We start from the raw sequence: 23416 nt of genomic DNA on the forward strand, positions 1-23416 counted from the left end.
GTGCCTGGAAGCTCAGCCCGAGAGGTGCATCTTGAGGAATCTATCATGCAAACCAGCCTCCCGGCCATTGAGTCCATCTATACTCCCTACTGCCTCGGGAAAGCAACCAACATAATCAAACACCCCTCCCACCTCAACTATACTTCCTTCCACCCTCTTCCATTGGACAGAAGATGTAAACGTTTATATATACATACAAATACGTTTAAGAACGCCTCCTTCCCTGCTGTAATCAAACTTTTGAATAGACCTCTTTAATGATAATCTCTCTCTGCACCTTCTTGGCAGCTGTAACACTGTATCCTAAACTCTGTTCTGTTACCCTGAAGTGCTTGTAGAGTACGATCTGCCTGTAAAGCATGTAAGACAATACTTTTCACTGTACTTCGGCACACAAGACAGTCATAAGTCAAATCAAATCAAAATGGAATAGAGAGCGAAGAAAGGCAAAGGGGTTAATGGAGAACGGGAATCGACATTTCGGGCAAAGCCCTTCATCAGGATGAAGGGCCTTTGTCCGAAATGTCGATTTTCCTGCTCCTCAGGTGTTGCCTGACCTGCTGTGCTTTTCCAGCGCCAAACTCTGAACTCTGATCTCCAGCATCTGCAGTCCTCACTTTCTCCTAAAGAGATTAATAGAGGCCATTCTGGAATTTAGAGCCTGTTATCTTAAAGCACAGTCCAGCTGCTGGAAGATGGACAAGAAAGAGGCTGTTCAGAACTTTACCCAATATCTAGGGGCTGGATTAAATGTTATGGGCAGGAGGTGTAGTGGGAAGCTGAGCAAGATGGTCTTTTTATGCAGTGAGCAGTAATGACGAGGAAATTACTATTTATGAAGGTTGTGCAACTGGAAACTGTGATTTCAAAAGGGAGTTGGATGGACGCTGAAGGGAATTAAATCTCACAGGCTTTGGGGAGAGAGATGGAGGAGTGGGCCTGGTGAATTGTTTCATGAGAAGCTAGCAGGGGTTCAGTGGACCAGATGGCCTTCACCTGTGCTGGAAATAATGTCATGATCAAAAGGTCATTGCCAAACCATGCCTGTCTTGACTCTGCAAAAGATCTCTGTAAAAGTTTCTTCTGACAAACCTAACGTAAGATGTTAACCCATTTGGGAAAGGCACAATTTTAACAAGAAACAGTGAAACTGGAAGGTTATTAGGATCTAAGGAGCTGTCTAGCAGACCTATAAAGAGATATGTCCTAGTATATGATCCCTGTTTTCTGATGGTGAGGGCAATGCATTTTCACACATTCTTTGTCTCTGTGTTGTGTGTGATTAAAATCCAAGATCCCTGATCATATACAGTCATACAGGCACAAAGGTGACTGTTTGGCCCACCATGCCGTGCTGGCTCTTTGAAAGAACTGTATGACTCAGCCTTGCTCTTTCCCGGTAGCTGTTCTAACTCCTAACTCTTGCGTAACTTTTCGTTCCCAGAAAAGATGGAGTTTCCATTTCATACCTGTGATATCCAGATTGATGGGGATTGCTTTATGGTCTCTCCTGAAGCCGACACATATTATGGAGCCAAGAACGAATGTCAGGTAACAGAACAAACCAGGCAAGCCTTGCCTTTGAAGTTTCTCAGGCTTCCAATTCTAGGTGCCACGGTGGCTCAGTGGTTAGCACTGCTGCCTCACAGCACCAAGGACCCTGGGTTCAATCCCAGCCTCAGTCTGCCTAGAGTTTTCACGTTCTGCGTGGGTTTCGTCTGGCTGCTCCAGTTTCCTCCTACAGTCCAAAGATGTGCAGGTTAGGTGGACTAGCCATGCTAAATTGACCATAATGTGCATGGATACGGAGGCTAGGTGGATTAGCCATAGGAAATTTTGGGTCACAGGGATAGGAGGTAGGTTTGGAGATGCTATTTGGAACATTGGTGTGAATGCAATGAGTTGAATGGCCTGCTTCCCCAATGTAGGGATTCTGTATCACAGGGAGCATTACTCTATATTTAAGCTGAACCATAGTGCCATGGAATAGATGGCATGAATGTTGCATAGCATCCATCAGCTTGCATGCTCAAAAGGAAAATTGAAGCCAAGAGTGAACACACATTATTTGTAAAGAGAATAGATTCTCAGACTAGTGACTCCGATATACAGTATAGAAAAACCAGTCAATTTCAGCAGCAGTGTTCCAAGTCTGACTTATTTGCTGTGACATCTTTGTGGATTAATCTTTGGTCTCATTGTTTTTCTTCAGGAGCGAGGTGGGATTTTAGCACAAATTAAAAACCAGAAGGTGCAAGATATTTTGGCTTTTTACCTTAGCCAGTTAGAGACTACAAATGAGGTGACTGACCCAGACTTTGAAACTCGCAACTTCTGGATCGGTGAGCTGTTGTGTTTAATCCATAACATTCTCTATCCATTAATAATCTTTGTGTTGGCTTCATTTCACTCTCAGTGAGTTATAGTCACTCTACGCCCTAGTGTGAGGGAGCTGGATTAACATTAGGAGAAATACACAGGGTGCTGGTGGAGGGGGGTTACTGAGTGAAGTGTGAGGGAGCTGGATTAAAACTTGGAGTAATACAGTCAGTAACACAGGATGCTGGGGTAGAGGGGTTACTGAGTGACAGGGTGAGGGAGCTGGATTAACATCAGGAGAGATACAGTCAGTAACACAGGGTGCTGCAGGAATGGGGTTACTGAGTGACAGTGTGAAGGAGCTAGATTAATATCAGGAGAAATACAGTCAGTAACACAGGATGCTGGGGGGAGAGGGGTTACTGAGTGACATTGTGAAGGAGCTGGATTAACATCAGGAGAGATACAGTCAGTAGCACAGGAGGCTGGGGGGAGAGGGGTTACTGAGTGACATTGTGAAGCAGCTAGATTAATATCGGGAGAAATACAGTCAGTAACACAGGATGCTGGGGGGAGAGGGGTTACTGAGTGACAGTGTGAGGGAGCTGGATTAACATCAGGAGAGATACAGTCAGTAACACGGTGCTGGTGGAGAGGGGTTACTGAGTGACATTGTGAGGGAGCTGCATTAACATCAGAAGAGATAGAGTCAGTAACACAAAGTGCTCGGGGAAAGGGGTTACTGAGTGACAGTGTGAGGGAGCTGGATTAACATCAGGAGAGATACAGTCAGTAACACAAGGTGCTAGGGGAGAGGGGTTACCGAGTGACAGTGTGAGGGAGCTGGATTAACATCAGGAGATTACTGTCAGTAATACAGGGTGCTGGGGGAGAGGGGTTACTGAGTGACAGTGTGAGGGAGCTGGATTAACATCAGGAGAGATACAGTCAGTAACACAAGGTGCTGGGGGGAGGGGTTACTGAGTGACATTGTGAGGGAGCTGGATTAACATCAGGAGAGATACAGTCAGTAACACAAGGTACTGGGGGAGAGGGGTTACTGAGTGACTGTGTGAGTGAGCTGGATTAACATCAGGAGAGATACAGTCAGTAATACAGGATGCTGGGGGAGAGGGGTTACTGAGTGACAGTGTGAGGGAGCTGCATTAACATCAGGAGAAATACAGTCAGTAACACAAGGTGCTGGGGGAGAGGGGTTACTGAGTGACAGTGTGAGTGAGCTGGATTAACATCAGGAGAGATACAGTCAGTAATGCAGGATGCTGGGGGAGAGGGGTTACTGAGTGACAGTGTGAGGGAGCTGGATTAACATCAGGACAGATACAGTCAGTAACACAAGGTGCTGGGGGAGAGGGGTTACTGAGTGACTGTGTGAGGGAGCTGCAATAACATCAGAAGAGATAGAGTCAGTAACACAAAGTGCTCGGGGAAAGGGATTACTGAGTGACAGTGTGAGGGAGCTGGATTAACATCAGGAGAGATACAGTCAGAAACACAGGGTGCTGGGGGAGAGGGGTTACTGAGTGACAGTGTGAGGGAGCTGGATTAACATCAGGAGAGATACAGTCAGTAACACAAGGTGCTGGGGGAGAGGGGTTACTGAGTGACAGTGTGAAGGGGCTGGACTAACATCAGTAAAAACACGGGGTATGGTTATAATGGGATTAAGATGGATAAATCACTGTAGATGTAATTATTTTAGCTTAATTGGCTCTTTTTATTGTTTTCAGGCTTAACATACAAAATGTCGAGAGATTCATTCCGTTGGGACTCTGGGGAACTTCCCACTTTTTACAGTTTTGCTTTTGGACAGCCAGATAATCAGGGGTAAGTCAGGATGGGCTAAGACACATTCCTTGCTCAGATAATTAATACACATATAATATACAAAATTCATATGGAACCTCTAGAACCTTCAGCATGATGGCATAACTTTGTGACATCAACAGTGTTAACTAATTAGCACCAAACCAGAAAAATAGTACCATATTCTGGTACCAGTGGAAATGAACCTCCCTGCTAAAAATGTATGGGAGACATGCACAATGTGTACCCCCTCAGCTTGTCATCGTTTCACTCACTGGGCTTCCTTTTTTTTGTTCCAGTTTTGGAAACTGTGTCGAGTTGCAAGTTTCAAGTGCTTTCAACTGGAATGATCAGCGTTGCAAGACGCGCAACCGATACATCTGCCAGTTCAGTGAGTACCATTCCTTTACTGAAGTATGTTAGGTACTGGCTGGAGAACTAAAGGAGTAACCAAGCAATGGTTGGGTGGCAATGATGAGACTACAACATATTGAAGGCAGTGCCCGTGTCATCGGAGTTGGACACTTGGGCCAGTCCCCAATGCTCCCTGACTCTCACATCAAAGTTTTTGTTGTACATGTTTTTGCTCCTAACGCCATCTGATTTTCAAACACTATGTCACTTTGTGAGACATAGAATGCTGGTGACATATATTACTAAGCTGCCATCTCTTCTCTCTGCTCACAGTATTGGCCCTCGCTGGCTAAATCAATGAGTGTGGAAAATAAATGGGTGCAATAGTCTGCCATTTAGTATTTATTTATTAATTCATGGGAAATGAGCTTCACTGGCTGGGTCAGAATTTATTGCTCATCCCTAACTGTCCACGAGAAGATGGTGATGAGCCATCTTGTTGAACTGCTGCAGCCTCAGTGTGTGGGGACAGCCACTGTGGCGTTGGGGAGGATTTTGACCCAGTGACAGGGAAGTAGTTCCAAGTCATGTGATTGGCTTGGAGGGGAACTAGCAAGTGCTGGTGTTCCCATGTACCTGCTCCTCAGAAGCCAGTACATCACATCTCTCAGGCAGAACATTGTGAGTTCACATCCCATTCCAGAGATCCAAGCCCACCATTATAGAGTCAGAGAGATGTTACAGCACGGAAACAGACCCGTCGGTCCAATGAGTCCTAAATTAATCTCGTCCGATTTGTCAACATCTGGGCCATTTTCCTCTAACCCTTTCTTATTCATGTACCCATCCAGATGTCTATTAAATGCTGTAATTGTACCAGCTTCCACCACTTCCTCTGGCAGCTCATTGCATACACGTACCACTCTGCATGGAAAAGTTGCCCCTTAAATCACTTTTAAATGTTTCCCTTTCATCTTAAACCTTTACCCTCTAGTTTTGCACTCCTCTATCCTGGGGATAAGGCCTTGGCTATTCACCCTAGCCATGCCCCTCATGATTTTATAAAAGCTCTGTAAGGTCACTTCTCAGCCTCCGACGCTCCAATTCTAGTTGACAATGCCAGTGTCAGTACCAAGGGAATGTTACACGGTCAGAACAACCATCTTTCGGCTGAGATATGAAGCCAAGGCTGAAACTGTTGTCTTGAATATTTATAAAATAATCCGCGGTACCCACTGAGACAGGGCTGACAATCTTCTTGACACAGAAAGGGATGTGCTGTGTTGGTCACATACACTGCCCAACCTGGATGGCTACTTGGGGTGTGAGGAGTGTGGTTTTTACAGACAAGGAACTTAATAAGATAATCTCTTCTATTTTCAGGTGAGAAGCACGTTGCACAGTGGGCATGAATGGGATGTCAATTGTGTTTCCACGGAGAGATGTGAAACAAGTGTCGATTTGTAAATGAACTGAACTAGCCACCGCAATAGATTAGGAATCGGGGATCGTAGGCACTGAGTCCGAGCAAAGGCCAGGGTCAGTTTCGTGGCCAACCAGCACAGTTCTGGCCATCCTGACAGTAGGAAAGTAGTGTGCCCTTGAAATGTAAGTCCTTTGTTATAACACAGAGACCCTGCATTCAAACAAGGCAAAGAAGAATTGTTCTCAAGTTCCTGGACTTCTGGACACTAAGGGAATTGGTTCAAAGGGTCTGGAGTCTTCTCCTTGGTGCTTCCACGACAAAGAAATATCAAAGGTCATAGTACTGCTCACTCTGAGGAATACCTCACCACTCAGTGTTGGGTTGGGTGGTGGGGAGTTAGTGTTTTATGATTCCCTGCACGACAAGCCGCTGAACTGCTCAGAGCCATTCCCCCAGAGGGTGCAGCAATAAAAACGAATAAATGCGCCATGTTGGCAGGCAGATAAGTTATAATTATGTACCTTTCAGATGACATGCCTGCCTCCTCACTGCATTGCTTTGTTCAAGGTGTGTGAATGCAGTCGTGTGTACATGTGTGGTATGTGCGATTGTGTGTGTGTACCTGTACGTGCATGTGAGTCTTTGTACATGTGTCTGTGTGTGTATACAAGTGACTGTATGTGTACATGTAAGTGTGTGTGTGTGCTTTCACCTTCTGGCTGCATTGTGAGTACAATTACAGTTCTCAACACTCACTTGGTGCTAATATAAAAAGGGTAGTGTTATCACTGATTAGGAAGTCTGTAGCAACCTGCCATTGTATAAGCTGAACAAAACTCCATGTAGTGTAACCAGCTGTAGTAAAACTGCCTGGTTAAAGGTCAAATAAACATGTTCAAATGTTACCAACTAATTAGCTCAACATTAAAAGTAGGATGAGTGGCATTCACATCTGGAAGTCTCTGCCAAAGCTGAAGTGTATTTTTCAGCCAAAATGGATGTCCTCTTTCCCCAGGGCCTCCCAGTGTGACAAACAGGAAAGTTTCACTAGGACCAACATTGTCTGAGGTCAATCCCAGCCAACTGGCCTTCTCCTCCAGGCTCCTTCTCCTCTCTCCCTCCAGAATGGTACATAATTCCCTCTTAAATCCACTTACAACATCTGAATAATGATGGAAATGCTGAAATTCCACTTCTGAATACCTCCATCTTCCTTCGCCACATTGAACCTTCTTTCGTAAACTCTTCTTCCCAAATCTCTTTACGATACAGATTATTAGCAAGTCCAATTCCAGACCCACCAACACTGCATTCATTAATCTGTATTGGCCCCTGATGTCTCCTTCTAGCTGGGGAATGTCATAGAATGATTATAGCATGGATGGCCATTCAGCCCATTTTGTCTGTGCCAACTCTATGCAAGATCAACTTGGCCCATCTCATTCCTTTGACCTTTCCACATAGCCCTGTCACTTAAACTTCTTTCATGTGTTTATTCAAGTCCATTTCGATACCACACCTCTACCACACTCTCATGCAGAACATTCCAGTTCTGAACCAATGCATGAAAAGGTTTTTCTCATGAAATCACTGGGCTCATTTGCTGTTCATCTTATACCCTTTGGTTCTCAAACATTCTGCCAACGAGAACAATTTCTCCCCATCTATTCTGTCCTGATCCATCATGATTTTGAAAGCCTCAATGAAATCTCTGCATCATTGAACATACAAACAAGGAACAACAGTAGGCCAGTCAGCTCCACTGTTCAATAAGATCATGGCTGTTTTGATTTTAACCTCAACCCTACATTCCTGCACATCCCCAGTAATCTTTCATCTGCCTTAAAAATATTTCCTTTTAAGGATGAGAAATCTAAAGACCGATAAGCCTCATCTCTGTTTTAAATGGCTAACCCCTTACTTTTTTAAACTATGGCTCTCAGTTCCAGATTCTGGCACTAGAGAGCACACCATTTCAACACTGACCTGGTCAAGTTCCCTCAGGATCTTAGCTATTTCAGTTAAGTCACCTCTTACTATTCTAAGCTCCAGAAAACACAGGCCTAGCATGTGTAGACTTTCTTCACAAGGCAATCCACTCATCATAGGTATTATCCTAGTGAACCTTCTCTGAACTGCTTCCAACATTCCTCTGTACATAGCAGCATAGGGCAGCATGGTGGCTCAGCAGTTAGCACCGGTATCTCGTAGCACAGGAACCCAGGTTCTATTCCATCCTCAAGTAACTGTTTGTATGGACTTTGCACATTATCTCCATGTCTATGTGGGGCTATCCTCCCACAGTCCAAAGATGTGCAGGTAAGGTAGATTGCCTATGCTAAATTGTTCATAGTGTCTAGGGATATGCAAGCTAGGTGGATTAGCCAGGGGAAATGGAGAGAGATGAGGATCTGGGCGGGATGCTCTTCAGATGGCCAATGTGGACTCGATGGGACAAGTGGCCTGCTTCCATAATATAGGGATTTTATGTACAGTGATCGATACTGTATTCAGTACTCCAATGTGGTTTCACTAGTGCTCTGTAATGGAAGCAAAACCCTCCTTACCTTTGTCCTCATTTCCCCTTGCAATAAAACATAACATTTCTATTAGGTTTACCAAATAATCAGGAAAGCTATTTACTAAACGTCTGTGTTTAATGCACTGGGACTATCAAATCCCGGTTTACTCTCGTCATTTAGGTAAAATATTTCTTTCTACCAAAATGGGCGAGTTCACTTTCTCACATTGGACTCCATTCACCAGATCTTTGCGCACTCACTTGGTCCACCCACATCCCTTTGTAGGTTCCTTACGTCCTCTTCACCACTGAACTTGCTACCTATCTTTGTGTCATCAGCAAATGTAGCCACCAGCACATGGTTATTTACAACAGACTACCTGTTAGAGAATGGGATACACTCAGGGGACTCCTTCCTTACCTGGCAATCACCCAATCTACTTTCTCTCCCCGGTTGCATACGCTCAAGGTGCAGTCAATTCTGCTATAATGCATTAGCTCCATTCTTGTGCAATCCGTATTATAAGAAAATTGCATAATAGCACCACTGTTAATGGGACTAGAATCAGGTTATAACCAGTACACACTTTAAAAGTTCATGCTATAGAAACAGTGTCCCCAATTCGTCATCAGGTTGTAGCGACTTTACATTAAGCAAACGCACATTATAGCAGAATGACCTGTTAGGGGTGATTACATCCAGAACAATGCCCTCCACCTAACCCTCAACCTCACAGTTGGACCACAGAGATGCCAGCTGTTACACAAACCCAGCTCATGACATTTACCGCTAATGTGTCCATCTGAGACTTGAAATGTAGGGTAAGCCTGCACTAGGTGAGCTGCTATCTTCCAATAATGTGGTACTGAGTCCAGCTCACCACATAGAATGATGCCAGGCCATGTCCCTGTTCTCAGCTGTTTTGCCTTCCTGTTACCAGGCTCCAGCGTTTGATCTCCAGCAAGCTGAGAGGTGCATTTGTGATTGGGACACAGGAGCAGGACTTTCTGCTGAAATAGGAACTTGGCAGAAATCAGAAACGTCAGGGTGGCAGGGTGTCACAGGGTAACGATCAGAAGGTGAAGTCAGATCTTGGCTGACTTTATAATTTTTTTTCAAACACACATAGTTGGCTCCAGCAATGCTGTGGACCCAATCATCCGTCAAGGATTAAATTTGTTCCCACAGCATAGGGCAGAAATTCAACTCAGTCTCCCAACTTGCTCTGTGGACTAGTCAATTTACTGACTGCCAGAATCCTGCTGTTAGGCATTTGCTGCCTTCCTGCAGGGTCACCATCTTCAGTTGGTTGACTTGTCAGAGCTCTCTGTTCCTGAATGTTCTACATTTCCTCCCTCACGCGGATCTGACTTTCAACAATCATGTAATTGATTACATTTCTGGTAATTCGATAGTAATTCATACGCTCTCTGGCTGCCCCAAAAGCCCTGTACAGCCGATGAACTATGTTTGGAATGAGCCACTGCAGCAATGAAAGAAACACAGCAGCCAGTTTACAAAGCAAGATCCCACAAATAGCAATTCCCACAATGACGTGGAATTTACTTTTACTAGTAGCTGCGATAAATAGGAGCACATGCAATACTTCCTGCTATTTTCTTTTGAAATAGAGCCATGGGATCTTTTAACATCCAGCCAACTGGGTAGGCTGGGCCTCCTTCGAGTATATCACCTGAAAAATGGTACCTCCCCCAGTACAGCAATCCACCAGTACTGCACTGGGAGTGGAGGGCTGGAGTTGGGCTTAAGCTCCTTTTGGCACAGATTCCCTCAAATAAGAGGCCTGGGCAGTTTGAAAGGTGGTAAGAGGATTAAAATGTCCTTTGTTCCAGCAACAGCAGTGCAGAAATTACACGTACACATCATCTTTTATTAACATTTTTAACAAAAATGATCCATAAATAGCCACAAACATATCCTGCTCATTCTCTATTTTCTGGTTATAAATCCGTGAACTTGATCCACAGTCTGACATGCTTCACATATTTCAGTCCCACAGTTGATCCCTTTTTTGACCAAAACAAGGGTGTTATTTCATAAATAGGTCAGGGCAAGGCTGGTCTGACCACACACTCCATTTCGTCTTGGTGACTCTGTTCCATTGATAGCAGAAGTCCGCGTCACTTCTTCTGAGAGACTGACATTTTCCGAAGACCTTTTATTCTAAGTAGCAGCTCGTTAATAAAGTCCTAGACCAGAGTTGGGTAAACAAAGAAAACAAGTTTTATTCTTAAAGCTTTTCTTTCTCATTGGGAACTCTCAATGTCAGTGGGCAAGTGACTGTAACTAAGTATTCAAGAAAGGATTGCGTCAAGAAAGGATAAATTAGCCTTAATTCTCTACTAAGCTGACCTTTCCCTAAAACTCTGCTTCCTTCTACCATTCAGGCATGTTATTATCCACTTCTAGAGCAGCTGGGACTTAAACCTAGGCCTTCTGTCAGAGAGGTAGGGACATTACCACTGTACCACCAGAGCCCTAGGGTTATGGTTTACATTACTCAAAGTCTATACGTAAGGTCACTCAGAAAATGGAAGGTGAATAGATTATAGCATCATAGAGATGTACAGCATGGAAACAGACCCTTCAGTCCAACCCGTCCATGCCGCCCAGATATCCCAACCCAATCTAGTCCCACCTGCCATCACCCGGCCCATATCCCTCCAAACCCTTCCTATTCATATACCCATCCAAATGCCTCTTAAATGTTGCAATTGTACCAGCCTCCAACACATCCTCTGATAGTTCATTCCATACACGTACCACCCACTGTGTGAAAAGGTTGCCCCATAGGTCTCTTTTATATCTTTTCCCTCTCACCCTAAACCTATGCCCTCTAGTTCTGGACTCCCCAACCCCAGGGAAAAGACTTTGCCTATTTACCCTATAACTATTTCAAACAGGTATGCTGTTTTGGAAAATGTAGGGGGAGATGGATTCTCAGGGAACGTAGCACGAACAGCCAAGTTTCTGGTATTGAGACTGGCTCTAAAGCAACGAGGGGTACGTCTGGTTCCAAGAGATCAATTGTGTTAGGGGATTCTCTAGTCCAAGTACAGACAGACATTTCTGTGGCTAGCAGCGAAAAAGCAGAAATGACTTGGATGAGGGAGTCGAAGGGTGGGTCAGTAAATTTGCAGATGATACGAAGATTGGTGGAGTTGTGGATAGTGAGGAGGGCTGTTGTCGGCTGCAAAGGGACTTAGATATGATGCAGAGCTGGGTTGAGGAGTGGCAGATGGAGTTCAACCCTGCCAAGTGTGAGGTTGTCCATTTTGGAAAGACAAATAAGAATGCAGAATACAGGGTTAACGGTAGGGTTCTTAGTGAGGTGGAGGAACAGAGGGATCTTGGGGTCTATGTTCATAGATCTTTGAAAGTTGCCACTCAGGTGGATAGAGCTTGTAAGAAGGCCTATGGTGTATTAGCTTTCATTAGCAGAGGGATTGAATTCAAGAGTCGTGAAGTGATGTTGCAACTATACAGGACTTTGGTTAGGCCACATTTGGAGTACTGTGTGCAGTTCTGGTCGCCTCACTTTAGGAAAGATGTGGAAGCTTTGGAGAGGGTGCAGAGAAGATTTACCAGGATGTTGCCTGGAATGGAGAATAGGTCGTACGATGATAGGTTCAGAGTGCTAGGCCTTTTCTCATTGGAACGGAGAAGGATGAGGGGTGACTTGATAGAGGTTTATAAGATGATCAGAGGAATAGATAGAGTAGACAGTCAGAAACTTTTTCCCCGGGTGCAACAGAGTGTTACAAGGGGACATAAATTTAAGGTGAAGGGTGGAAGGTATAGGGGAGATGTCAGGGTGGGTTCTTTACACAGAGAGTGTTGGGGCATGGAATGCGTTGCCTGTGGGAGTGGTAGAGTCAGAATCTTTGGTGACCTTTAAGCGGCAATTGGATAGGTACATGGATGGGTGCTTAAGCTAGGACAAATGTTCGGCACAAAATCGTGGGCCGAAGGGCCTGTTCTGTGCTGTATTGATATATGTTCTATGTATGTTGCTTCCCTGGTGTCAGGATCAAGGATGTCTCAGAGGATGCAGAATGTTCTCAAGGGGGAGAGGGGTCAGAAAGAGGTCATTGTCCACATTGGAACCAACGACATAGGAAGGGAAAAGGTTGAGATTCTGAAGGGAGATTACAGAGAGTTAGGCAGAAATTTAAAAGGAGGTCCTCGAGAGTAGTAATATCACGATTACTCCTGGTGCTACGAGCTAGTGAGGGCAGGAATAGGAGCATAGAGCAGTTGAATGTATGGCTGAGGAGCTGGTGTATGGGAGAAGGATTCACATTTTTAGATCATTGGAATCTCTTTTGGGGTAGAAGTGACCTGTACAAGAAGGATGGATTGCACCTAAATTGGAAGGGGACTAATATGCTGGCAGGGAAATTTGCTAAAACTGCTCGGGAGGATTTAAACTAGTAAGGTGGGGTGGTGGGATCCAGGGAGATAGTGAGGAAAGAGATCAATCTGAGACTGGTACAATTGAGAACAGAAGCGAGTCAAACAGTCAGGGCAGGCAGGGACAAGGTAGGACTAATAAATTAAACTGCATTTATTTCAATGCAAGGGGCCTAACAGGGAAGGCAGATGAACTCAGGGCATGGTTAGGAACATGGGACTGGGATTTCACAGCAATTACAGAAACATGGCTCAGGGATGGTCAGGACTGGCAGCTTAATGTTCCAGGATACAAATGCTACAGGAAGGATAGAAAGGGAGGTAAGAGAGATGGGGAGTGGCATTTTCGATAAGGGACAGCATTACATCTGTACTGAGGGAGGATATTCCCGGAAATACATCCAGGGAAGTTATTTGGGTGGAACTGAGAAATAAGAAAGGGATGATAACCTTATTGGGATTGTATTATATACCCCCTAATAGCCAGAGGGAAATTGAGAAACAAACTTGTAAGGAGATCTCAGCTATCTGTAAGAATAATAGGGTGGTTATGGTAGGGGATTTTAACTTTCCAAGCATAGGCTGGGAATGCCATAGTGTTAATGGTTTAGATGGAGAGGAATTTGTTAAGTGCGTACAAGACAATTTTCTGATTCAGTATGTGGATGTACCTACGAGAGAAGGTGCAAAACTTGACCTAGTCTTGGGAAATAAGGCTGGCAGGTGACTGAGGTGTCAGTGGGGGAGCACTTTGGAGCCAGCAACCATATTTCTATTAGATTTAAAATAGTGATGGAAAAGGATAGACCAGATCTAAAAGTTGAAGTTCTAAATTGGAGAAAGGCCAATTGGGACGGTATTAGGCAAGAACTTTCAAAAGCTGATTGGAGGCAGATGTTCACAGGTAAAGGGGAGGCTGGAAAATGGGAAGCCTTCAGAAATGAGATAATGAGACCCCAGAGAAAGTATATTCCTGTCAGGGTGAAAGGGAAGGCTGGTAGTATAGGGAATGCTGGAGGACTAAAGAAATTGAGGGTTTGGTTAAGAAAAAGAAGGAAGCATATATAAGATATAGACAGGATAGATCGAGTGAATCCTTAGAAGAGTATAAAGAAAGTAGGAGTATACTTGAGGAATATCAGGAGGGCAAAAAGGGGACATGAGAAAGCTTTGGCAAGTAGAATTAAGGAGAATCCAAAGAGTTTTTACAAATACATTAAGGACAAAAGGGTAACTAGGGAGAGAATAGGGCCCCTCAAAGATCAGCAAGACAGCCTTTGTGTGGAGCCACAGAAAATGGGGGAGATACTAAATGAATATTTTGCATCAATCTTTACTGTGGAAAAGGATATGGAAGATATAGACTGTATGGAAATAGATGGTGACATCTTGCAAAATGTCCAGATTACAGAGGAGGAAGTGCTGGATGTCTTGAAATGCATAAAAGTGGATAAATCCCCAGGACCTGATCAGGTGTACCCTAGAACTCTGTGGGAAGCTAGGGAAGTGATTGCTGGGTCCCTTGCTGAGAAATTTGTATCATCGATAGTCACAGGTGAGCTGCCGGAAGACTGGAGGTTTGTTAACGTGGTGCCACTGTTTAGGAAAGGTGGTAAGAACAAGCCAGGGAACTACAGACCAGTGAGCCTGATGTTGGTGGGCAAGTTGTTGGAGGGAATCCTGAGGGACAGGATGTACATGTATTTGGAAAGGCAATGGCTGATTAGGGATAGTCAACATGGCTTTGTGCATGGTAAATCATGTTTCAGAAACTTGATTGAGTTTTTTGAGGAAGGAACAAAGAGGATTGATGAGGGCAGAGCAGTAGATGTGATCTATATGGACTTCAGTAAGGCATTCGACAAGGTTCCCCATGGGAGACTGATTAGCAAGGTTAGATTTCATGGAATACAGGGAGAACTAGCCATTTGGATACAGAACTGGCTCAAAGGTAGAAGACAGAGGGTGGTGGCAGAGGGTCTGTTTTTCAGACTGGAGGCCTGTGACCAGTGGAGTGCCACAAGGATCAGTGCTGGGTCCTCTACTTTTTGTCATTTACATTAATGATTTGGATGCGAGCATAAGAGGTACAGTTAGTAAGTTTGCAGATGACACCAAAATTAGAGATGTGGTGGACAGCGAAGAGAGTTACCTCAGATTACAACAGGATCTGGACCAGATGGGCATTGGCTGAGAAGTGGCAGATGGAGTTCAATTCAGATAAATGCGAAGTGCTGCATTTTGGGAAAGCAAATCTTAGCAGGACTTATACACTTAATGGTAAGGTCTTAGGGAGTGTTGCTGAACAAAGAGACCTTGGAGTGCAGGTTCATAGCTCCTTGAATGTGGAGTCACTGGTAGATAAGATAATGAAGAAGGCGTTTGGTGCTTTCCTTTATCGGTCAGAGTATGGAGTACAGGAGTTGGGAGGTCATGTTGCGACTGTACAGGATATTGGTTAGGCCACTGTTGGAATATTGCATGCAATTCTAGTCTCCTTCCTATTGGAAAGATGTTGTGAAACTTGAAAGGGTTCAGAAAAGATTTACAAGGATGTTGCCAGGGTTGGAGTATTTGATTATTCTGAATTAACTAGCCAAAGTGGAGGCCTTTCCACACAAGGAGCAGACCACCTGGGGAAAATTGAGAGGGAGGTTATCATGTTAAGAGCAAAAGACATAGGAGGAGAAATTAGGCCATTCACCCTATTGAGTCTGCTCTGCCATTCAAATGATGACTGATACGTTTTTCAACACCATTCTCCCACCTCTTTCCCTTGACAATCAAGAACCTATCCATCTCAGTCTTAAGCATACTCACTGCCCTAGCCTCCACAGCTTTCTTTTTGTGGTGAATTCCATAGATTCACCACCCTCTGGCTGAAGAAGTCTCTCCTTATCTCTGTTCTAAAAGGTCTTCCCTTTACTCTAAGGCTGTGTCCTCGGGTCCTAGTCTCTTCTACCAATGGAAACAGCTTCCCAACATCCACTCTGTCCAGGCCATTCAGTATTCTGTAAGTTTCAATTAGGTCACCCTTCATCCTTCTAAACTCCATCGAATATAGATCCTGGGTCCTCAAACGTTCCTCTAATGTTAAGCTTTTCATGTTGTCAGAATTAAATTGATAGTAGGGACTGAAAGTCATTGAGCAGATTGAGAGATGATGTATTAAATTCATTGGTGCTGTATGTTGGCACAGGGTAGTTACTTTTACATATTTTGGTCTCATTAATAATGTGCACTGACATTCCAGAGTTGAAAATGCTTTACGTTTTGATAAAATGTCCACTGGGGGCAGTTTGCTTTTTTCCATTTATTTCCATTTTAGCTCCACACATTGCACCAGAGCTGGAGAAGATTCCTCTGTTTCACTTCTTACACAGAATTGCTTAGCGTTTGCAATAAAGAAACAGGGCCTTCCACTCAACATACCTGCCTCCTACCTTATTTCAGCTAACCCTCTCGGATTATTCATCTAGTCCTTCCCCACGTGCTCATTGAGCTTCCCCTTAAATACATCTATGCTATTTACATTCTAAGTACCCTGAATACTTCTCCTGATATTTCTCCTGAATTTTTCATTGAATTTTGTAGTGACTATCTTAATATCCTAAAGACTCCCTAGTTCCTCAACAAGTAGAAACATCTACCTTATCAAACCCCGACAAAGCATTCAAGATTCATTCAGAATTATCTTTTCAATTTTCTCGTGGTGCACCCTCTTATTACTGGTAATAGTGTTTTTGCATTTTCCTTTATATAAATTTATCTAATAACAGAGCTCAGAACTCAGTGATCCAGGTATGGTGTAACCAAAGTCCAATTTTGGATTCTGTTCCTTTAGGAAGCAGTTATACAGGCTGTGATCCTCTTGACTATAGAGATGTGAAGCCAGTAATATTATTTCAACAGTAAATGGGAAGTTATCAGATAGCTATCTTGATTGTGTGATTTGTTGTAATTGAGAGGGATACAGCAATGTGACAAAAGGTTAAGTATGGTCATATTGCTCCAAGCATAATATCTCTACTACCCAGCCAGATTTATGTTCAGGCACTCAGTCGACATGAACTATCAACAGGAAAGAAGCTGCAAGTCTCCTGAACCACCCAATGCAGCACATCCACCAGCTCAGCTAATCCACCTAATCTAGTGACCCAGTGTGATATCCAGCCCTATGACCTAGCTGATCCACTAAAACCTCTGAACAACCCTCCTTTCTGAGGGGCCTGCAAGTGAAGTAACCTTGTGTGAGAGAGAGGTCACTGAGATCAGGTGGGTTCACTTACGTCTGTGGGTTTACAACATTCATGCAGCATCTCCTGTGAGGAAATAAAGATATCAAAATCATCAGTTTAAAGCAAGGAACAACAAAGAGACATTAAAAAAAATCAGACTGGCTTTTTTGATCTTTTTAGCAGCATACCCTGAGTGGCACAAGATGCTGGAAACCATCATATAAAGTGATGTCCCATGCCCAACTGACCTCAGCTGCTTCATCAAAGCCCGTCCCTCATCATAAGGTCTGAAGCAGGAATGTGGAGTGATGTTTGCAAAACGTTCAGTATTCTTCATTACTCCTCAGATACTGAAGCAGCTGGTGTCGAAATGCAGTAAAAGCTGGACAAACTTTCAGGTTTGAGCTGATAAGCAGCAAGCAACATTCACAACACTCTAGTGCCAGGCAATGACTGCCTCCAACACTACAGGATCTATACTTAACATTAAATGGTGTTTCTATCACTGAATAGCCCATTATCAACACCCTGGAGGTTGGGGGTGTGGGGCTGGAGAAGTCGAGGTATACCATTGACCAAAAGCAGAATTGGACCAACCATACAAATACAAAATGTCTACAGGATGAGAGTGCAGTTCCAACACTCAACAAGCTGATACCAACCAGGACAAGGCAACTGTTTGATTTGCACATGTGCCATCTTCAACATTCACCCTCTCCATCACTGATGCACAGTGTGCACCATCTACAAAATGCACTGCAGTCTTTAACAGCAACTTACTGGCTCGAGGCTTCCACCACCTAGAAGGACAAAGACAGCAGATGGGGCAGCACATTGGCTCAGTGGTTAGCACTACTGTCTCACAGTACCAGGGATCCAGGTTCGATTCCACCCTCGGGCGACTGTGTGGAGTTTGCGCATTCTCCCAGTGTCTGCGTGGGTTTCCTCCAGTTTCCTTCCGCAGTCTAGGATGTGTGGTTTAGGTGAATTGGCCATGGTGAAGTGTTTAGGGATGTGTAGATTAGGTGCTTTAGTCAGGAGAAATGGAGAGTAGTAGGGGAGTGGGTCACTCTTCAGAAGGTCAGTGTGGTCGTGTTGGGCCAATTGGCCTGTTTCCACACTGTAGGGATTCTATGATTGAGGTGCATGGTAACACCACATTAAAACCACACGCTATCCTGACTTGGAACCCTACTATTCACATTCACTGTCACTGGGCCTAAATCCTGCAATCCCCAACCCATCAGCACTGTGGGTGAACCTATCTTGCGTGAACTGTATTCAGTGCCATTTTGAAAAGGACACAGAAGATACGATCATATTTCAAGGAGGCAGCTCACTATCACCTTCTCCAGGGTAATTAGGATGTGCAACACCTAATTAGACAGTGGACTAGACAGTGACACCCACAGACTGTGAAAGAATAATATCTTTTTTTTCTAAACAAAGGCCAATCCCCCTTGTGGGGACTCCAATGGGCTTGAATAGAGTTAAAGAAAGCATGGGATAAGTCAGGATAAGGTGAAGTGTAACCCGCCCTTTATTTCATGTCTTAACCAAAGGTTGTTTATGAGGCAAATTAAGTGCATCTGCTCCTAAGTGCAGTTCATCTCATTGTGAAATAAAGTAGCTCATTGATTTCTCTCTGGCCTCATCTCATTAATGACTCTCTCGGTCTCCAATCAGAAATTAAAGAGACGTACATGTCAAGGACCTAAAACCTGGTCGGCATCAGAAAGGTGCACCATTGTTATTATCCCCCTACCCGACCTATAACCCCACGGTGTCACTATAGCGCAGAGTCAAACAGCACAGAAACAGACCCTTCAGTTTAACTCATCTATGCCAATCAACTAAACTGGTCCCACTTGCCTGGGCTTGGCCCATTTCCCTCTGAACCTTGCCTCTACACTTACCTGTCCAAATATCTTGTAAATCTAAGTGTCCCTGTATCTACAATTTCCTCTCAGAATACACAGCTGTTTGATTTCACTTTCAATAAAAGGTAATAGATCACCTTGCATTTCCCTCACCCCCAACCGCCTGCAACAGATGATACCACTAGACCCATGAAGGGATCCCTGGCAAATCTAAATGTGGAACTGGACCTGGTGCCAAGACACTGCGCTGTAGTTTCACCATGATAGTAGCCTCCTAATTAGAGGTGGAGAGAGGTGGGAGGAAGTGATTGTTCAGAATTTCAAAAGGATGTTCCTTTTATTGGCACGGAGCCAACTTTCCTGACCATTGGAGGACAGTGGGCAGGGCCTTGAAGCTAAAAACGAACAGACTGAGCCTTCCCAGCATCACTTGCAGTGCAAAGTAAATAACTGAGGAGGGGGGCCATTTCACCCAGAGAGGTGCCATCACCTTTTGAAAAACAAAAAAAATCACAGAAAAAGCAGCCAGTCCACTACCATAGGGAGCAGAATCACTGAATGGTCTTTGGCTGCAATTTCCACCCAGCAAGCAAGAAAGCCTCCTATTGCAAGGGGAAACTGGGAGATGACTGTGAAAACTGAAAATGCCCATGGACCTCAAATCTGTTGGGTTCCACAATGCGACCCCTCCCCCCACACAAAATTTCCAATGCCAAGAATGGCATCTCGAAACTGATGCGCTGAAAAGCCCCATTACTTTTCCTCAGATCCACCCGCTCTCCTGAAAAGGCAGTCCTACATCTATTAATGGGGTGATAGAGTGGTTTCATTAATACAGTGCATTGTGGTTCCTCCAGCCACCATTGCGCAGCGAGAGCCTAACCAACAAAGTTGAGAGTTTTATGGGACCACCATGAGGACGTACGTTTTAATAAAATCATAGCCAGGAGATTCTATCAAGGGACCGTCTCTCTTTAACGGGATCTTACAAACATAGAAAATAGGGGCGCCTTCAGAAGAACTGGGAAAAATGCACTCTCTTTAATCAGCTCCAGGGATCTGAGGTTTCTAGACTCCCCTTTTTTTGGGCTAGAAACACAGAAAACAGGAGCAGGAGTAGACCATTTGGCCCTTAGAACTTGTTCTTTCATTCAACATGCTCATCAGCCAACTCAGTACCCTGTTCCTGCTTTCTCCCCATACGCTAAAATCTCCTTAGCCCTTGGATCTATATCTAACACCACCTTGAAAACATTCAACGTTTTGGCCTCACTCACTTTCCATGGCAGAAAATTCCTCACCACTCTCTCTGGGTGAAAAAAATTCTCCCAGTCTCAGTCTTAAATGGCCTATTCCATAATCCTAGACTGTAACCACTCCCCACCCACCCCCAACCCTCTGGGGGCAGTTCCGGACTCCCTAGTCATCGGGGACATCCTGTGTTTTGTTCTGTCTGGTCCTGTCAGAATTTTAATCAGCTTCAGTGAGGTTCTCACTCATTCTTCCAAATCTTGGTGAAGACCTATTCTCAGCAAAATGATTGAAGCAATTGAGATGATTTGAAATCAGAATAATAGCAATGAGAACAGAAAGCGGTTACCTGGAGTTTTGAACGCTGGTCTTCATCTGAGATTTCTAACAGTTCATCGATGTCAATCTCCAGATCTGGGATTTCTTCCTCCTTCAGAAATAATATATTTATGGAAAACATTACCGCAGATCTGGGAACACACAACTGGACTCAATTGAAGCAGTGACTTCCATACTGGATTCCATACAGCAAGGCTTTCTAAAGTGGGGTGGGAGCTGAAATTTGGAGGTTGCACGCTCTGAGGCAGCTTTGGAGCTCTGACCAAGTCCTAACAGATTAACAGTAGCCTTCCCACTCCAACACTCAGGGGACATGATAATTTGAGCCTCAGAATCTGGGAAGATGTTTTTGGAAGTACCACCATAAAGGATTGTGATGTTCAGCACCCGTATCCAAGGGATTGGGATTGTACTCTGTTGGATCAAAGGTAGCCAATACAATTCTGGGGTCTGCAATACCTTAACCATTGCGCAGCCATCACTAAGCGTGGACTGTTCCACTCCACCAACCGGATTGGTTTCAGTGCTGCTTAGAAATACAATTGGTCCACTACCCACCCTCACCCCTGGCTTAACACCAGGTCAGCTCTGTGCACCAAGTATTAAACAGAAACTCATTAAGGCACCCATGTACCCACAAGGGAAAGCTTTCTCTGCTGGGAGAGCTCAAAACTTTGCTTGCAAAAGCAGTCTCTGTGCTATATTCTGTAGCAATCTTCACTTTCCCTACCATATACAGGTACCTATGCACAAACACTCATTTCCATCAAATTCTTTCACCTCAGCTCAGGCTCTGGCCCAGTTTCCAGGTCATAAACAATACATGATGTGGAGGCGCCGGTATTGGACAAAGTTAAAAACCCCACAACACCAGGCTTCACTCCAGCAGGTTTATTTGAAAGTGCAAGCTTTCAGAGCGCAGCCTCTTCATCAAGTAGCTAGAGGGGCAGGACCATTAAAGTCCATGGGATGAATTTGCATTTGCAGATACATTCTATTTTGTTCAAAAACCACATGACCTATAGGCAGTCCATGTGATATTTTATGAATTACTACTGTGGAAATAGAACTGGTCTGACTCAAGGTTGGGAGACCTCAGTTTTAATGCATTGTCTGAGCGAAGAGGTCACTTTTTTTTATATATAAAACCTTAAGTTATCTCGGGACTCTGACTTGAAAGAGTTCTGGGATTTAGAGGAATCTTAATTATCCGAACAAGATGGGTGGACAGTATTTCGTTGGGGTATATGATGATTTGGATAATCAACTTGACCTTAAACAAGGGAGGCCATACTGCTCTAACGCTGTGCTCTAGCAGAGAGTTTCTTTAAAACCTATAATTTTGATGAGTCACTTATTTAAACAAACTAATCTTTGCATTCTGCAAATTGCAGGTTAAACTGAGAAGGACTAAACCCTACCATCATGTAAATAAATGAAATCCCAGCATTGAGCAGGCTCCCAAACAGCTTCTATAATCACACAAGCATTTGTCAGTTTCTGCTGAACTCACTGTCACGATAGAAAGACCAAAACACCACCTCGGGCACATGTTTACTTTCTCCGCCTTTTTCATGAACAGCCTGGTAACGTGGCGGGAGTAAAGCACTTACATTCGCAAAGGGCTGTGTAACCAACCCTTACGTTAAAAAAAAAATCCAGTCGCTGCTGCTTGAGCTGCTTGGGTTTCTTTGTTTTTGCCAGCGTTTTCACATATTCTTCAAGTACAGGTAATCCAAATACACCTACCTCTTTGATGTAACATATTTGTGGGAGCTTGAGATCTTCTTCGGATAATCCGAAATTCAGATAATTGATATTCGGATAATCAAGGCTCCTCTGTACATATCAGTCAATCAAAACCTGCATCCCCATTCTAAGCGATTAAAGACGTAACAGCAATCTAGGTTTGTCCAATACATCGCATCAGTTGTATGACACTGTGATTTTTTTTTACTGTAAATTCTGTGCCCTATGATCCTTCCCCACTAGCCACCTGACAAAGGAACAGCGCTCTGAAAGCTTGTACTTCCAAATAAATCTGTTGGACTATAACCTGGTGTTTTTAAATATACAAAACACAGACAGACAACCAACAACTCACAATAGCAAAGAGTTTCTTTCTGTATTCCCTTGACTCCAATACCTAGTCTCTATAAACATGTGTCAAACTACCCAGTCGGTCACCCAGACAGTAAATGGAAGTTAGGATGTGCATCCTGAGCTCTCAGCTAAAAAACCTGAGATCATCTCTTAACTCGGCCTTTACTTATAGCCTGCTTCTGAATTATTTGCTTAAACCACTTCTCCCTGCCAGACTATAATGTTTTAAAGTAGTGCTTGGAGTTTGGACATGGAAGTGTCTGCCTGGATCTCATGCTAAAGTGCAAATTAAATCCATGATATTGTGACCATGTTGCCACATTAAAGACTGTCCAGGTTTATTATTTTTGAAGAGAAGAAGTTGTAAGACAGAGATATGCTGAGCTGTCGCCAAGAAAGTAAATAATTTGTGACGCCTTGGAGTTCTTTTTTAAAGTTGGAACAGTGGAAGCAGCCTGGGTGCAGCCAGCTCTCTCACACCAGGCTTTCCCATTTCTTTTTCAGTTTTTAGCTTTAATTTTAAGCAAAAGCTCTTGGGCTCTCAGAAGAGTTGGAAGCTTAAACTACCTCCTGCCTGCTACAGTCTCCGAATTTTCTCTTGATGTTTTTTTCCTCCTGGATTGGACAACATCATGTGTCTGAATTTGCCTTTTTGCCAAGGGGTGTGTTTATGGGACATTATTATATTGGAACAGTTAACTCATGGTAGGTACTGTATCTATT

The 23416-nt window shown here is 43.9% G+C and overlaps 2 protein-coding genes across 4 annotated transcripts in view; one reads left to right on the forward strand and one right to left on the reverse strand.

Moving 5' to 3' along the window:
- The window catches only part of LOC122553807 (C-type lectin domain family 18 member A-like), a 44451-nt gene extending 34256 nt beyond the window's left edge, over positions 1-10195 (forward strand). For all 3 annotated transcript variants that reach the window (XM_043698158.2, XM_087990095.1, XM_043698157.2), the window contains 5 exons: positions 1445-1551; positions 2213-2342; positions 4071-4167; positions 4446-4537; positions 5884-10195. In XM_043698158.2, coding sequence (XP_043554093.1) covers positions 1445-1551; positions 2213-2342; positions 4071-4167; positions 4446-4537; positions 5884-5912 — 455 coding nt within the window. In that variant the 3' untranslated portion in view covers positions 5913-10195. The remainder of the gene's footprint in view (positions 1-1444; positions 1552-2212; positions 2343-4070; positions 4168-4445; positions 4538-5883) is intronic.
- Positions 10196-10318: 123 nt separating this feature from the next.
- The window catches only part of ppp1r14d (protein phosphatase 1 regulatory inhibitor subunit 14D), a 56302-nt gene continuing 43204 nt past the window's right edge, over positions 10319-23416 (reverse strand). The window contains exons 3-5 of the mRNA XM_087990096.1: positions 20601-20681; positions 17172-17204; positions 10319-10658 (exon numbers count right to left, since the gene is read on the reverse strand). Of these exons, the coding sequence (XP_087846222.1) occupies positions 10590-10658; positions 17172-17204; positions 20601-20681 (183 nt within the window). The 3' untranslated portion in view covers positions 10319-10589. The remainder of the gene's footprint in view (positions 10659-17171; positions 17205-20600; positions 20682-23416) is intronic.

This window comes from Chiloscyllium plagiosum, unplaced genomic scaffold, assembly GCF_037043375.1.
Source record: "Chiloscyllium plagiosum isolate Xiang-an unplaced genomic scaffold, Cpla_swu_hap1 HiC_scaffold_8, whole genome shotgun sequence".
Taxonomy (NCBI): domain Eukaryota; kingdom Metazoa; phylum Chordata; class Chondrichthyes; order Orectolobiformes; family Hemiscylliidae; genus Chiloscyllium; species Chiloscyllium plagiosum.